This window comes from Oreochromis aureus, linkage group 7 (assembly GCF_013358895.1).
Source record: "Oreochromis aureus strain Israel breed Guangdong linkage group 7, ZZ_aureus, whole genome shotgun sequence".
NCBI classification, from domain to species: domain Eukaryota; kingdom Metazoa; phylum Chordata; class Actinopteri; order Cichliformes; family Cichlidae; genus Oreochromis; species Oreochromis aureus.
The window spans coordinates 57,550,780-57,568,895 of NC_052948.1; the positions used below are offsets into that span (position 1 = coordinate 57,550,780).

The 18,116-nt window shown below is 39.6% G+C and overlaps 1 protein-coding gene across 2 annotated transcripts in view; it reads right to left on the bottom strand.

Annotated features, from left to right (window-relative positions):
• pkn3 (protein kinase N3) overlaps positions 1-15,547 on the bottom strand; it is a 33,715-nt gene extending 18,168 nt beyond the window's left edge. For both annotated transcript variants that reach the window (XM_031734247.2, XM_031734246.2), the window contains exons 1-10: positions 15,285-15,547; positions 11,881-12,157; positions 10,440-10,609; positions 9,522-9,645; positions 8,543-8,694; positions 7,675-7,894; positions 7,331-7,489; positions 6,136-6,245; positions 2,306-2,449; positions 2,043-2,118 (exon numbers count right to left, since the gene is read on the bottom strand). In XM_031734247.2, the coding sequence (XP_031590107.1) occupies positions 2,043-2,118; positions 2,306-2,449; positions 6,136-6,245; positions 7,331-7,489; positions 7,675-7,894; positions 8,543-8,694; positions 9,522-9,645; positions 10,440-10,609; positions 11,881-12,157; positions 15,285-15,305 (1,453 nt within the window). In that variant the 5' untranslated portion in view covers positions 15,306-15,547. The remainder of the gene's footprint in view (positions 1-2,042; positions 2,119-2,305; positions 2,450-6,135; positions 6,246-7,330; positions 7,490-7,674; positions 7,895-8,542; positions 8,695-9,521; positions 9,646-10,439; positions 10,610-11,880; positions 12,158-15,284) is intronic.
• Between the last annotated feature and the right edge of the window lie 2,569 nt (positions 15,548-18,116).

Sequence of the window (18,116 nt, forward strand, 5' to 3'; positions counted from 1 at the left end):
AAATACTATGTAAAGAGAAAATGCAGTGCTCAAAAAACATTGAAAACACCTCAGATCTCAATGGGAAAAGAAGCCATGTGGATATCTCCACTGATGTGGAATAAATAATGTTTTAGGAATTAAAGGTTACCACACTGTTTGATGACAATGAAAGTACAGAGGGCTGAATTTAAAAACACCCCAAAAATTAAAGTGAAAAAAACCCCCCCAAAAAACAAAAAAACAATGCCGCAGGCTGAAATTTTATTGCAGTAACTCAGAATGGCACTCAGCAGTTTGTATAGCCTCCACATGCTCAGAGGCATTCTGTTGGATTTAAGTTAGGCAAGTGTGGGGCCAGTCAAAGGAATAAATTCCTTAATTTTCCACGAACGTCCAGCATATTCCCCCTACATGAAGCTGGGCATTGTCGTGAACCAGGAGGAACCCAGCACCCACTACATCAGTGACAATGACAATGGGTCCAAGAGTTTCATCCTGATACCTAAAGGTAATCAGGGTGTCCTTGCCTAGCCTGTAGAGTTCTATGCGTCCCTCCATGGATATGCCTCCACAGACCATTACTGACCTACCATTAAACCAGTCATGTTGACCAATGTCACAGGCAGCATAATGTTCCCCATGGCTTCTCCAAATCCTTTTAACATCTGCCATATGGGAACCTACTCTCATCTGTAAAAACCCCAAAGCACCAGTTCTGGTAATCTATAGTAAATGGCTCCAGTGTGGCAGACAGAGTCCACATGCCCCACGAGAGGATGTCAGCCCTCCCTCATGACCTGATGAGGGCGGGTGTTTCTAATTGTTGAGTCAGAGACACTGACACCAGCAGCCAGCTGGAGGTCATTTTGTATCTCTGGTAGTACTCATCTTGTTCTTCCTTACACAGATACTGGTCCTACTGATGGGTTAGCCTTCTACAGCCCTGTCCAGTTTTCCTAGAGTAACTGCCTGTATCCAGGACTCACCTCTATGTTCTTGAGACTGTTCTGTTACCAGCAAACCTTCTGGTAATGACACGTATTGATATGCCATACTGAAGGAGTTGGACCACGTGTGCAACCCATGTAGGGGGTCCAGGTATCACCTTATGACATCAGTGGTGACACTTAGCCTAGCCAAATGCAAAATTACTGAAAAAACATGCAGAAAAAATGAAGAGGGAAAAATGTCCAAGCGTCTCCATCTGTAAAGCCATTCCTGATTTTGGGGTTGTCTTCTGTTGCCCCTCTAGTGAACCTGTTAATTTCATTACCGCCAAACCAGATGAAAGTGATTAACACCCACCGCTGCTATCTAACTGACCAGATCAAAATGCCAGAAGTTTATGTGAGTTGATGCAATACTCTGATTAAAAAAAAAAAAAGTGTTCCTTCTTGAACAGTCTTTTTTCTGGAAATACAATACCTGTAACCATATTCTCTAAACATCTGCTTAGTAATATTTAGAAATTTTTGGTACCAGGGGGTTTCTGGTTTGTTGTGTGGACATAAAACAGCTTGGCTACAAAACCTACAGATCAGCTGATATCAAAGCACACATAATGATCAGCTGATATATCATTGTATGTCCATCCCCAGTAGAGCATGCTATAAAAGCCACTTAACCTGTCCATCATTGGACATCTGCCAGCTTATTGTAGTGACATTTTGCACAGACACACCAGGAGCAACATTTTATGTCTATCTGTCAAATTGAAGAGTAGGTGAAGTAGATTATAGCAATTCTAAGTAAGAAAGATTGTGAAAGCATCCACGAATTGTTTCTGAGGTTCTAGATTTAAAACAGTGCTGAGAGAAATGAGCAGTCACAAAATAAGTATCCTTACTGTGGACATAATGAAGTTTCATTTTGCATTATTATGTAATTACTGTCAGTATGAAAAGGATGAGATAAAGGTTTAGCATCAAAGCAATAAACAGAAAATGATCAGATTTTCCATTCAAGAACTGCCTGATAACAACTGAAACAGTCAAGGATAAATCGACATTTATCAACAAATCTAAAAACAAATTTGAAAAAATATTAATAATTGGTGCCACCTTTTTCTTTAGGGAAAATTCGCTTCTGCCTCTGGAGCTTGAAGGGACGCTCAATGACAGGATTTATAAATGTCACCTGGAAAAGAACAGAGAAAGCGATCAGGATACAGATACAGAATTTATACTATACATATGTTTAACCATGGGATACCCCTCTGAAATGACATAACCTAAGCTTGTGGCTATGTCCATCTTTTATGTACAGTCTATGCATGCCACAGAGGTAAATAAACAGTTTGAAGACTAGATATGAACAGGAGAACCTCAATGAAGAGAACGCCCTGTGGCTCCAGCTGGAGACACATGCCATGTCGCTGGTTATCAAGGAAGTCTTCCAGCCGCAAGAACTTCACTCCACTTAATGCTCGCCAGTCTCTCCAGTACACAGCAATTTCCAGCTCCCTGGACTAGAACAACACACAGAAACATGCACACGTATGTTCACACACATGGATTACAATTCAGATATTTTCATCATTTCATATTTAATTTGCCCAGATTTTTGTTTCTGAATTATTACATTTGGTGTGAGGGATGTTCAGTTTTCAAAATAGCTACAAACAGATTTCACGCACTGTCATTCTTACTCTTTACCATTTACAATTTATTAAACTTAAAAAAAACTTGAATTTTGAGAGAAACAGACAGACAGATTTGGTGATCAACTAACATTTGGAAAAAGTTAAAATGTAAGGTAATAAGATATTTTACTTTAGGACCCGACAGGTAGAAAAAAAATTGGTGAACTTCATGAGTTCAAGATAAAATAGAACAATAAAAAAACAACTTCACTCAAACAACTATGGTCAAGTGATAATTTATTATACATACCTACATTTAAAAATTATTTTTTTAATTATGAGGTTTTTCTATTAGTCATCTACACCAATCAGCCACAACACAAAACCCTTCTGCCTAACATTGTGTGGGTAACGCCAGAATACACAGCTACATAGTCCTACAGGCAATGCTCAATGGCTAGTGGATCTAAGAGCACACCACAGCAACCTGAACATGGTCCAGTAACTACCACAGTGGCAGAAATTCAACAAAGGGTTTCCAGTATGAAGAGCTGGACAGCACCAGCCCCCGACATGGTTCATGCCTACTGGCTGAAGAAGCTGACTGCACTGCATGAGCATCTGGCAGTACAAATGAAACAGCTGCTAGTCGATGAGAGACACCCAGAATGGCTTACTGAAGGCCGGACAGTCCTGATCCCCAAGGACCCCCAGAAGAGACCAGTCCCATTCAAATACCAGCCAATAACCTGACAGAAGATGTCTTGTCCCCAGTGGTGTTTTGAATAAGCCTGAACCCCCTCAGTGAGATCATCGACTAGATTACCTACGGATACCAACTACAGAACGGAGCAATTGTCAGCCACCTACCCTACATGGATGACATCAAGCTGTATGCCAAGAGTGAATGAGACATCGATTCACTGATCCACACCACCAGCATCTCCAGCAAGGACATGTCGTTCAGATTGGAGAAGTATAGTTGGATGGTAACAAAGAATGGGAAGGTAGTCAGAACTGAGGGTATCGAACTACCAGAAGGCAACATTGCCGACATTGAGAACAACTACAAGTACCTGGTAATCCCACAGGCAAATGCGAACCACGAAGAGGCCACTAGGAAAGCTGCAACAACAACACAGAGGGTCAGGCAAGCGCTGAGGAGTCAGCTGAATGGTAAGAATAAGATCCATGCAACCAACACCTACGCCCTGCCCGTGATCAGGTACCCTGCTGGGATAATAAGCTGCCCAAAGGAAGAGATGGAAGGCACTAACATCAAGACGAGGAAGCTCCTGACCATGCACCCCAAGTACAGCACCCTGAAACTGTATGATAATCGAAAGGAAGGAGGCCGGGGACTGGTGAGTGTCAGCACCACAGCCCAGGATGAGATAACGAACATCCACAAGTTCATCAGCAAAAAGATGGCCACGAGTGACTAACTCAGGCAGCAGAAACGCAAGAAAGAGGAGCAAGAGGAGGAACCATCATGGAAGGACAGGCCCCTGCATGGTATATACCACTGGAAGATACAGGAAGTGGCTGACATCCCGAAATCTTACCAGTGGCTGGACAACACTGAATTGAAAGACAGCATGGAGGCACTAATCATGACAGCACAGGAACAAGCTCTAAGTACAAGATCCATAGAAGCTGGGGTCTATCACACCAGGCAAGACCCCAGGTGCAGGCTCTGTAAAGTTAACCCTGAGACAATCCAGCACAAATGGAATGCCATAACCAAGTGGCTGGCAGAGTATACAGAAACATCTGTGCAGAGTACAGCCTGGAAGTCCCGAGGTCAAAATGGGAGACGCACCGGTCGAGAATGACCAAGCTAAGATCCTGTGGGACTTCCAGATACAGACGGACAAAATAGTGATGGCTACCCAACTGGACATGGTAGTGGTGGACAAGCAGAGGAAGACAGCCGTAGTGACAGATGTAACGAGCAACATCAGGAAGAAGGAACACGAGAAGCTTGAGAAGTACCAAGGGCTCGGAGAAGAGCTCGAGAAAATGTGAAAGGTGAAGGTGACACGGTCCCAGTGGTAATCGGAGCACTAGGTGCGGTGACTCCCAAACTAGGTAAGTGGCTCCAGCAGATCCCAGGAACAAAATCCGAGATCTCTGTCCAGAAGAGCGCAGTCCTAGGAACAGGAAAGATATCCCACGGGACCCTCAAACTCCCAGGCCTCTGGTAGAGGACCCGAGCTTGAAGGAATAAAAGACCGCCCGCAGGGGCAAGAGGGAAATTTTTTACAAGAGGACTCTGACATGGCTGACTATCTCGTGTTTTGTTAGACACAAAATCAGCATGATTTCAGGTCTGAGTCAGTTCGGAATCTGACCTCACAATATGACTCTGGGTGGAATAAGTATTTACGCAAGTAACAGAAAATCTTTTTCGTTTCTTCTGACTACTAGATAATACATCTTAAACAGGAACTTTTTAGATTACAATTTTATACTAGTTCCACACAATCAAGAGGATATGCCCTTGCAAAAAATTTTGATCTCTACAGCTCTTTCTTTAAAGCACTCTGTGGTTTGGTACGATCACGTCAATCTCAAAAAGTGACTTCCAGATAAACCTTTCTTAAGTAGGTTCGGATGTGTACTAGTAGCTAATCCAGTACGGAGAGGTTATACTATATCTCTGACCGCAAAGGAAAACAGTGTGTGACTTCTTGTCCTAACATTACTTTACAGTTACTTTTACACATTTCTGCTTATAAAATGATTTTTATGTAAGAAATTTGACTCTTCAAAAGGACACATTTTTTTTACAGAATGACAGTTGCAAGAAAAATACAGTGAGTTGAATTATCAGGATTTTTACATTGATTCACTAAACAAAAATTGGCTTTATATAAATAAATAAGCAGTTCTACTTTTCATATTGGATACACTCACCTTTTATAATAAAATAAATACAGAAACACTGGAAACAAAAGGTTCAAACTTTCTTTATAGAGAAAGAATGGGCAAAAAAAAAAAAATTGTTAGCATCTAACAACTACTTTTTTTTTTTTTTACTATTTTTCATGTTATTCCAAGTTTGTAATGTAGTCTCTGTCAATCAGAACAAAGATGGTTTAAAGGGAGCTAAAACTAAATTTGATGAGAATAAATATCGATTATGTTGATAAGCGACATGATGGAAGGCTACTCCAGCAGTCGCTAAGAAGAAAAGAAGTGAACTGTGGAGTTGGAGAAGAATAAGCCCATAGTGTGAATCTGAGGATAAAAGATTCTTCTTTCCTTCACCAAGCTGAGATCCCATGCTGTCTGTGAACAAGATTTTTTTTTTTTTTTTTTCAGAAAACAAAGAAAACTAGCAAGCCAAATCCCCTGAAATTGGTGAAGAGATAGAGAATGGGCAAAGACACAATCAACTGAATTTTGGTGCAGGTGCAAATCACTTTCTTTAAAGCTGCGTTGTGCTTGACAGAGGATAACCTATTTGCATGCACGTGTAGTCTGAAACCTAACTAATTTAACGCTGTCATAATATATTAGTGATAATTTGAAATGATCCTTAAAGCAAGTACATGGGAGCCACTGACCCGTTCTAGTTCAATGCTGAAGCTCTGGCCCCAGGCCTCTTTGCCCAGCTGTCTCCACTGTGTGCGCCCCACTACTCTGTTGTCAACCTTCAGCACTGCACTTATCTCCGCTGAAACACAAAGAAAACAGATGCAGATGCAGTCAGAAAACTAATCAAAACAGTTACCATAAATTCGGCGCTTACTACATTTCTTAGACCTAATGTCATAAAAAACAGGAAAACATGCATTTTAGAAATCTTTCAAAATGTATATGGAGAAACATCTACCTCAGTAAGAAATACACTCATGTTATCAAGTCTTCAAAGTTTAACAAACCACCGAAGAATGTCTCCTCGAGGAACTAGGAAATGTAAATAATTTAGATCATGGTCACGAGGACCAGGATTAAAACTACTTTTAGTATGAATTATGTTACCCACGGAAATGCTCCTAAACTTCAGTAACTCTTGGGTGGGCTCTGCATCTGATCTCCAAACATTTCTGACTGGCTGGAAGCTGACTGAAATTAAAATGGTGAAAAGATTTGGCCATGTCTACAGAGCTTGTAAAATACTTTTGCTTATTTTCAGTCCTGTAATTTTGGTGAAAAAACCTTGTGCCTGTCTGTATTTTTGTGTATCCTTCAGGTGTTTTGAAACTGTGTTGCTGCTTTTGTTCATCTCTTTTTTTCTTTTGAAGGGCAGTAAATCACCAAAAAACTGTAGCATATCACGCTTACAGTTGGTACAGCACTGTGTCATAACAATACTCATAATAGCTACCTAATGGACAGGAGCAGTTTGTTTTGTGTACAGTCCATCCATTCATTCTCTTCCACTTAATCCAGCCCCTCCCAGTTACCATGGGGTGACAGGCGGGAAACACCCTAGACAGGTTGCAAGCCTGTCGTAGGGCTAACACAGAGAGATAGACATCTAGATCCAGATAACCAACAGTCTGAAGGAACCTTTAAGTTACTGGGACAAAATATCTAATGGAATCTAATGGTATCTAATGGAAATGTAGCTAATACTCAGCTACAACTTCAGGTTTGTGTTGAAATACAAAAATGTTTGTCTTATCAGTTTCACCATTTCTGAAACCAATTACTTGTTAGTTTAAGTGTCCATTACTGGATTTTTGCATTTTATGACACAAAGAAAAACAAAAGGTCTAAAAAAAAAAATTAAAAAAAATTGGAGAGTTGACTTACAGGAAATGTCTTCAGCCTTGGCACTGCGTCCGGTTCGTACCTTCAGAGACTTCATATCCGAGATGCTCCCAGAGGTGGTTGAGACACTGGTCACACAACTACGGCCCGGAACTGACTCCAACAGATCCTGGCAACCCATCAAACATACCTCCAAACGACCTAAGGAAAAGCGTTTCAGTCATTAGTTCTTACTCGGTATAACATTATTGAAAATTCAATGGAAAGCTGCTTCAGGTAAAAAAAATAATTAAAAAAACATTTTTTTAAATGTTGTTATGAAAGGTTATTTAATAAAATGACGATCAAAATTTTGCTTTTAAAAGAGACTAGCAGACTTAAACAACCTGTTAGACTGGCTGGTTTGAAGAAGGATGAAGATGAGGAAGAGGCTGGAGCCTGGGAGTGTTTCTTTGGAGTGCCGTAAGAAGGTGAGGTGCCTACCATTAAAGCCTCTTTAATGGTAGCATGTGTGGGATGATCATGAGCCAGCTCACATAAACGTCTCTCCAACGAGAGACGCAACAAATCCACCTTTTGAGATGACTCCTGCATTCGCGCCTGGGCCTGAAGGATACACAAAAATTTTATTTATATATCACCAAATCACAACAACAGTTGTCTCAAGGTGCTTTATATTGCACTAATACAGAAATGCAATCTGTGATGCAACAATATTAATAATTATGTCGCAATTAATTCCAAACGTATGGAGTTCATAAAATTATATCTCAATCTGTATGCATGTAATCAGATTTATAATTATGCACTGAAATTTGGAAATGTGTATTGTAATGTTCTCACTATGCAAAAATATCATAAAAACTTAAGCTGTACATAGACATTGACTGTAAATGTGAATACGATTTGCAAAACCAGTAATACCCAAATGTTTGGGTTCACTTAAAAACTACTAAACAAAAGTAGTTTTTTAATCTAATCTAACATGAAACTGACCTATAGCACCTCTCTACTCAATTTGAGCAAAGCAAAGTGCATTTAACAAACATTCACACACATACACATTCATGAATGCATCAGAGGCAATCCAGGCTTTAGTATCTAGGAGCCAGGGATTGACTGTGATTGGCAGATCACCTGCTCTACCACTCAAGCCACAGCAGTTCTACATATTGTGGAATATATTGTGAAGGTCACGTTGAACTCAGGTTAGGTTAGGTTGGTGAAAGCAAAGACATTCCAGCTGGTACCCACTTCTGCAAGTATTCGGCGGTCCTGGACTTTATGCCCGCTCAGTTGCTTCACCACATTTTTGGCTCCTTCTGCTACAGCTGATTCAATCTTCATGTGATGAATTAATTCAGCAACTCGCAGCTCCACAGGACTGATCATCTCCATAGAGTGACCTGAGTGCAGATGAACAAAACAGTCACCACCACCACCAGTAATCACCACTGTACTAAAATTAGTAAAATATCAATTATTGCATTTCACGAGAAACAATCGTGTGCATATTGCGTGCATTATAAATTATTTCCTATTGAAGCCATTTAGAGTCCCAGATTTTAAGCCCTATGGGAGTGTCCCCAAGAGGGTCATGGACCTCCCATTGATCCTCTGCCTAATCACACGAGCCAAGGTCTGAAAATGGGTGTGGTTCACAATCAGCCAAGGTTTCGGGTGAACTCATTGTGAGGCCTAGCCCCACCTTATCATGTGATTTACTGAGATCAAATGACCCAGGATGTGAGTGGGCAATAAGGTATCTGGGAAGGGATCTCAAAACTGGATTATAGATGGCAGACAGTTGGTGTCGTAAGCACCGCCCTCTGTTCAAAGAGGGTCGTTCACAGTGGACATAGATGGCTTCTGTCACTCCTCTCAAACCATCTGTCTTCTCTGTCCAAAATGTGAACACTGGCATCTTTGAAATAATGACCTTTAATCCTTTAGATGCAGATGAACAGCTGAGTCTTGTCCTATTGAGGTGGCTCTTCTATGTTGTGAGATGCGTTTATGAAGTGGCTGTTTGGTCTCTCCAATGTAGAGGTCTGAGCATTCCTCACTACACTGCACCACATACACTACGTTGTTAATTTTGTGTTTGGGAGTTTTGTCTTTGGGATGAACCAGTTTGCGTCTGAGTGTGTGGCTGGGTCTGGGTCTGGGACCCTAACCCTAACTTAAAGAAGTCCCAGACAAGAACAGTATGTGTGTGAGTGATAAGATTTACCATATTTGCCATCCTCCTCTCCATCTCTGGCTTGACTGACTTTAACAATCTGCATGCGCAGCAGCTCTATTTTAGTACGACTATCCTGCAACATCTGCTGGGCTGCAGAGAGCATCTTTCTGTCCTGGAAAATAAAACGAACAATTACAGACCAACACAGAACGTCCAATCATGAGAAAGAAAGTAACTTAAAGGTCTTGACAAATAGCAAATCACACACACACACACACACACACACACACACACACACACACACACACACACACACACACACACACACACACACACACACACACACACACACACACACACACACACACACACACACACACACAGTATAGGGGAAGTTTACTGTGTATTCAGGAAAGCTTAGAACTGTGATATATGTTAGGCACGCTATTTGATCTGTCATTTTGATTTACCTCAGACGGTATAATGTTCTCTGTCCAGTTCATACAAGAAACTAAGTCATTCCAAAAGGTTTTACACATGGTGCTTAACAGTATTAGTTCCATCTTTGCCTTCCATAGACTGATAATTAGTCTGGTCTATGCCCAGGCTGTCCATTCCCCTTCTCTAATATGTCAAAATGTCTGCATAAGAATGCCTTACTTTAAACTTTAAATGTATAAAAGTTTTAAATTTGAAGTAACATTTCTAAATGACTTCATAAAGAGTAGTCATAAAGAAAGGAAGAACCTTGTTAACAAAAATACAAACTATTCTGCACAGTGAGAAATTCTAATTCATTAAGGCATCTGGCAAAGTGCTATGAGTCCAATCTTCCTCTTAATAATGTATTCAATTACTGTAAAAGTTTTACCACATGAGCCACTCAGAGAGACTGTAAACAGGGTTCTGTAATCGTGAGGCTTTGTGTGTTGTGTTATGCATAAATTAGGTCATGTTGTGTAATACCTTAAATGAGCCATTAGTGTAGGTCTGGATCATGTTCTCAGCACCCTGTTTGACCTTGGTCTCCATGGTAAGTTGTTTCTTCAGTGTTCTGACTCGACTGTCCAGTGGTGATGTGACCTCTTCCCACTGACATGTCTCTCCTGACAGATTTTCTTCTTCCTCTAAGTGACCTGCATGGAAAAAACAAAACATACAGGCTGTATAAAGGGTTAGGATCCAAATAAGATAAATATTAGATGGATATCAGCTTCAGATCAAGTGATTTATCTCTGTATAGTATGGTGGCCTTGGAAAAGTGGTGACAAATACAGCATAAAACACAGCATCCCTGACGTGTCCTGTCTGGGGGGCCTATATACACTGCTTAGAATTTTTCTGATTGAATGATGTTGGGATTTTCCTTAGTTTATGACATTATGTAAAGAAACCATCTTCTTACATAAAAAGAAGGGCGATGAATCAAGTTTTCAATCTGCAGTCCCCATGGAGGCAGCCAGGGGCAGATGGAAAGGTTTCTAAACACTGATGCACTCTGTGGGTAGCAGTGCAGCCCAGCTGACATCCTCTCTGTGCGCTTTTTTGTAGTTCAACCATTTTTACATATAACAGCTTGTGTGTGCTGCAGTGCCCTTTACTGTCATCACTGATGCATTTTTATTGAATTCAATTTTATTTATATAGCATCAAATCACATCAACAGCTGCTTCAAGGCGCTTTCTATTGTAAGGTCAAGGTCCTACAACAAGAGATTGTCTGAAGTGTTACAAAATCGTGCATTTCTTTCCCTCCCTCTCACCAACAATTTATACCTCATGTTTTCTGTCACCATGTGAATATCTGATAACAGGACTGTACTGCTGCTTTATTTATTTTTAGCCAGTATATTAAAGATTAACCTTAATCAAAACCTGGAGGTTTAGGGCAAAGTGCATAAATATAAAATATAGTTTTCATAATATACCAACACAAGTCTTTAGGTTTTCAACTAAAGTCCTAATTATTTGTATAAAAAGTTTTATGTCAATCAGTTTATATAGGAAAATGTTGGAGTGTGACTCAAAGATGATGGTTTATCCATTCTGCATTGTGGTCTGATAAAACCCCAAGGTTTTTATACTGGCTTCAATGGAAAACAGGATCCAGCTCTCGTAACCTCAAAAAGGGTGAAAACTAGCATAGAGTTAGATACTGACAATGTAAACAGTTTGACTCCCTTTTTGTTCTCTCTAATTTACATCCATAACACCTGTCAGCAACAGTCAAACCTATGTTAAGAAACTGGATCTGGGTTTGTATTGGAATCCTGCTGACCTTGTTCTAGCCCCCCTTTTTTAAGGTCTTGTCTTCTGTTTGTTAAATGCAACAGAACCTGTGAAACAAATGGACTTGTACTCTTACTGGTTTTCCTCCTTCTACATGAAGGAGAAAAAGATTTTGTTACCTATGGCACTGTCTTTCTGTGTGGCCATAGACCTTGCGTTGAGTTCCTGCAGTTCCCAGTGCAACTTCTCCAGCTTGCGGGTCGAGGCCTTAAGTTGGCCCTCCACATCAGCTGCACTCTTGCGGTTGGTGACTGCCCGTCGCAGCCTCTCGGCTGCCTCCTTGATCTTCAGCTCCCGCTGGATCTGCTGCCGGAGTATTGATCGAGCAGCTTCTAAACGCTGCTGAAACTCTGGGTCAAGAATATCCCACTGTTCCAGATTCTTCAGATTCCCGTTCTGTAAGACAATAACACAGTTTCAGTCTCTTATCGGTGTGACAATTAATTAAGGATATTCAATCCTAAATGTATGATGTGAACATGCCAATGTCTCCTATTTTAGGTTTTCCCTTCTTAGGAATCGGTTGTTTTTCTCGATTACTTCCTTTAAACAGAATTATGGGTACATAACAAGTGATTTGGGGAAGCAAATGTGACAGTAGGTATGAAGTGTTTGAATGTTCAGATGCAACTCAAACATAAGCTGGGCTGCTATGTTGTTTTTAGAAGGAAGAGACATTCTTCTTCGTTCTTCTTCAGATTTTGGTATTGGAAAGACTTCATACAACTTCTTTTTTTAAATACTACAATATTGTTACTGACCTGATGCCTATTTAGTTTGTAGCAAGTTTTCAAGGAAGTCTATCATCATCATCATCATCATCATCGTCATTATTATACAACTTTTTCAGTCTTTTGTTACCACTGTCCTAACTTTCTTTCACACCTGTTGTTGGCAAAAGTTATCAAATTCAGGCTAGTGCATTTCCATTTTATCTAGCATGTGAACTTTGGGTATTGTGATTGTAGCTAATTCTAGCAGAAAGAAAAGCACAGCGACACAGGCCAATGCTACTGAGAAGAACTTGGAAAACCATCAGCAGTACAAAAACGAACAATTAGAAGATGCAATTACACCAAACTATATAATGTAATTTCATCTGAATCAGTGAAATTAGTTTAAAATGACCTGGTTAGCGCAGCCAAAGTGAAATGAAAATCATCACCTGGCAAAACAGAAAAAAACTGATAAGGCTGTTAACCAAAAGCATCGATCTGTACCAACACTGCATCAACAACAGCTAATGACACAATGACGCCCTCTTGTGGGCAAAAACTAGTGAGCCTTACTAAAGACAAATCTTTTCATTCCAGTCTCCCATTTTTAGTTTCAGGATACGTTTATACCTCTATGAAAACATGAAATCCTTTCTATTGCTTTGTTCAAACAATGGCAAAACATTTGATCTAAAATAAGTGCCAAGTTAGTGAAATAACAGTTTCAGTCAACCACACTAATGCATAAACATCTGTACTGGACACTAGGCCATATTATTTGCCAAATATTATAAATGGTTCATAGGGCACAAGGACCACAAATACTGTCCAAGGTCAAGTTCAGTGACGAATTAGCAGAGATGAAATCTAGCAAAGTAAATGCTATCAGCCAAAACTGACTGTGTGAGCACACCTGCTAATCAGCGAGGGCACACAACAAACTTTAAGCCTCAACAGTATCCTGGTGGATGAGAGCTACTTTTCGCTAATTCCTTATTCACAAGGGGTCACCACAATGGGAATCAGAATAAATGTCAAATGTCATTCCTGATGTAAGGAATTTTTGTAAAGTGTACAAGGGAATTTTTTAAACCAACTTCCTCACATATAAAAACAGGAATTAAAAATATAAAAAATATATATATATATGTATTTTTAAATTACCCTCGTACTAAGGGGGAAACTATCCAGAGGCCAACATTGTTTGGACTAAACTGTTAACATGCTTTTTAATGTTGTTCACATGGAGTTTACATGAATCTGCTGCCTTTTGGACCCAGCCTTAATTCACCACTAGAGAACTTGCAGTTTTTGACACAGAGTACATGGTCCATCCAAGCACATAATGTCCTAATAGGCCAAACAGCACTCCCAGTAAACCAATGAAAGCCTGTATGTACTATGTGAAATAATCTGGAGGGAATGGGCTTTCATTAATCTTTACTGCTATTTAACTTATAATTCAACATATGTGTGCCAAAGAGAAAAACAAACAAAATCATTTCTATCATAAACTACCTTACAGCTTCTGTCTGACACCTGTACACTATGCTGCTTTACTCATTACTCTGGTATGAATATTCCGGCAGGCTCTCATGATCCTACAAAGAGACTGTCTCAAATTATACATTTTTCTTCTACAGCTATCCATGTATACAACAATGTGTTTGTTCAGAAATAGTACACACTACCCCAATATTTTCTGTATGGAGTGATGCACATCTGTCCTGCATTGGTAGGGATGAATTATTACGTCTGAGTTAGACACACAAGTAAAGATATGTAAAATAATGCAATTTGTTTGATCATTAGCCTCTGTGATGCTACTGATCAAACAAATTGTGATCAGGACAACTGGAAAGATTTAAGCTGAAAAACTGACACAGCATTTTAAGTTGATTACATAAGTACAGGGTTCAGTGAATGGCCCTCTAAGTCAGCATGGCCTTCTGAAAAGATATTCTGGACACTTTTTTAAACGTAAATTTAATTTAAATGGTCACAATGAAATAAAAAGTTTATGTTTTTCCAGGAAGTTCTATTTCTTTTTTGTTAGAATCCTTACAGTGTCTCTGGCTATATCATAGCCAGTGATAACAAAGCCCAGAAAAGTTAAAATATGAAACGAATTCTCAAACAACACCCAGCGTAATTATAATCCGATAATAACTACTTGATCATTACTCATTCTTCCAGCTGTAGAAAGTCGCAAAAAAAGCTGAGGATGACTGTCCTTTGTGTTAGGCATTACCAGTCTATTAAGCTCTATGGCATTTTGCTCGTGAACAGACACACCTTCTGTCAATCAAAACAAAAAGAACTTTTCAATGTCCCAGGCGATGTGTTGGGCTTTAAAGATAAAGTAACGCACAATAAAGGGTTTTATATTAACTAGGCTAACGAATGGCTAAATCGTTTAATGCTGTTAAAATAAGTCTCAATGGACGCAATAAAAAAAGAAAGAAAGAAAATCCAAGCTGAAGCTTGGCAAACTATGCCTTAGCCAAAACAACAAGCTCGAAGAAGTTCAGACAGCTCTGGTGCTGTGGTCTTTTTTGTGTGGTACCGGCTCGTTTTTTGCTGCTTATGTTGAAGCATTTGTGCGATAACTACCCAGCCTGAGGTATTAGCTAACTTACTGAGGAGAAGCAAACAAGACAAACAGGAAAATCCAGTGAACCTGTTAAGCACTGAAGCAATTACCGTCGGCTACAGGTAGTATTAACTATCTTTAACCCTGGTACTCTTGCCTCCGTGATCACTGAACTAAGTGTGAAGAATGAAGAAAGCGGTGGTCTCAGCGTTACCTTTAGCGGTAAACCTGACATGATGGCTGTCAGGTCAGTCGTGGACACGGTTTGTCCGTTTCTGGCCGCCAACGCTCTTCTTCGGGTCAGAAAGTAGATGAAATGGCTCAGGTAGGGCTGACACGACTATTCTAAGTAATTTCACATCGGCATGTGAAATTCAGCGCCTGCTGAATCTGCTCACAGACTACCCAGCCACTTCTCCGTGCCGCACATCACAGAAACAAATCTGAGTAGAAGTTTGAATTGAGTTAAACGGAGACTCCTGGAGAACCTGACGTCACGGGACGGCGGCCGGATTGGTTGGCGGTCAGTAATGACCGTGACACTGCAAGAACCAATCACATTTAATTATTCAGTCGCCTGCTGAGGTAGGCTTAGGACGCGTTCACGTAGCCACCTTGCGAAACCTCTTGCAAAACCCAGTTTACAGGTAGGTATGTAAACAGGTGTAATGGAAATAGTATAGTTAACTCCATATTTGTTGAATTTTAGATTTCACTATACAAAACAATGAGACAGCGACTTCTCTGTAGATTCAAGCAAATGAATAAATGTATTTAAATTGTTTTATTTTATGCATTTAATTTATTTAACAGCACTGTAATAGCTGAGCTTTACTCAGGTGATTTTCTACCTACAGTGTATGAATGCTGCAGTTTGCTCAACCCTAAGGTGCCACACTTCAATTTGCAAATAATGAAAGAATTAAAAAGGGCAATATAACTCATCTGTAGGTAGTTTTAAAAATATTTAATTTCTTTTAGAAATATTTAATTTATAAAACTATCTTTTTTAATTTTCCCTTCTCTTTCTGCACTCAGCATTATGTATGCATTATGTAAATACACAGCCATACACACAGCAATACACAGCCATACAAACGCCAATATACAGCACAGAAACATACAACCGTACAAGATAGACCGACAAACACACACACCTTTAATGAACATTTAACACCCCACCAGTTAGTTTAAACATGACCACACTGAGGTTTGTCACATGGGATGTACATGGAGTTAGTTCCAGGGATAAGTGGCTTAAAATTACTAACTGGTTAAATGACTTACAGGCAGACATTGCCCTTCTACAGGAGATTCATACTGTATGAACAAAACATCTGTAAACACACTGTCAGGGTTCTCTGTGTGGCAGGCAAGGGTGGGACCCAAAAGCAGGACTCGCAGACCTTAAATGGCAGAGAAACAACTGGAAGAAAAGAGGCGTAGCCATATTAATTAACAAAAAAATACATAAAATTCACAATGCTATTACAGATCCAAAAGGTAGATTTATAATACTTTATTTATGTATTGAAAATATGGATCTGTGTATCACTAGTATATATGGGCCAAATGTTGATGAACCCTCCCTTTTTCATAACTTCTCTATATTTTCAGATCACTCTAACAACACGTTTATAATAGAAGGATACTTCAACCTGGTATTTAATGCAGAAATTGACAGGTTCAGTACAGCAGTGAGTCAAAGGAACTGGCAGTCTACACACATTCTCAAACAATACATGTGTGATTTAGGTCTTTGCAATGTTTGCCGTTCACATCACCCCACTCTCAGGGACTACACCTTCTTTTCATCAGTACACCACTCACAATCTCACTTTTTAGTTAGAAGCTCCATTATGAAGGATATCACAGACACTCAGATTCATCCTCTCACTATCAATGATCATGCACTGGTGTCTATTTCTCACACAGAAAAGAATCATACCACCAATCAGAAGCTGGAGATTTAATACATCATTACCTAAAGAACAAGACTTTATTAATTATTTCAAAAAGAAGTGGGCAATGTATTTATATAATAATGACCTGCAAGGAATATCACCATGTGTTCTATGGGAAGCAGGGAAGCTGATAATGCAGGGCAAAATATCTTTCAGTTCACATAAGAAAAAGAAGGGGAAAATGCTTGTATTCAAATTAGAACAGAAAATTAATTAATATAATCAATTATTGCTCGATCATTTCTTTAGATGCAGAGAATGCATTTGATCAAGTAAACTGGAATTTTACAGTTCTACTTACATTTGGATTTGGTTCATTCTTCTTAGACTGGATCAAAACACTGCACAGCTCTCCAAATGCTTGTGTTAGGACGAATGTTCTTACTACACATAGTTTCAACCTACAGAGGGGCACCAGGCAGAGCTGCCAGCTTTCTCCTTCGCTTTTTGTTAATTTTATCAAGCCACTAGCAGCAGCAATCCAACAAAATGTAGATATCAAAAGAGTTCAAACCATAAGCCTATATGCTGATCATGTATTACTTTTCCTTAGGAAATCACAAACTTTGCTTATAAAGGCAATTTACTTATAACTAAGTTCTGGTCCATATCACACTATTCAATTAGCTGAGTAAATAAACAGTTTTGTCTCTGAATTGTAATTTTCAACACAACACAACACAACTACCACTCCACTACAGACAGGTAAGATTTGATATGGAGGTATCAATTTTTCCGTCAGGCTCTCAGACCTATGGTTAAATCATATTCCTATGCTAAAAACAGGAGATGATAGTCTCACACGTTGGAGTATTTTACCTGTATCACTCTTGGGAAGAGTTGTCGCCATTAAAATGATGATTCTGCCTAAAATAAACTATTAATTTTCACTGATCTCTAATAGACCCTCTCTCACTTGGTTTAAATCACTAGACTCCAACATTTTGAAATTTTTATGGAAAAATAAACTATCATGCACAATCAGCCTGTGTGTGTGTGTGTGTGTGTGTGTGTGTGTGTGTGTGTGTGTGTGTGTGTGTGTGTGTGTATGTGTGTGTGCGTGAATGGCTGGGCCTGGGTCT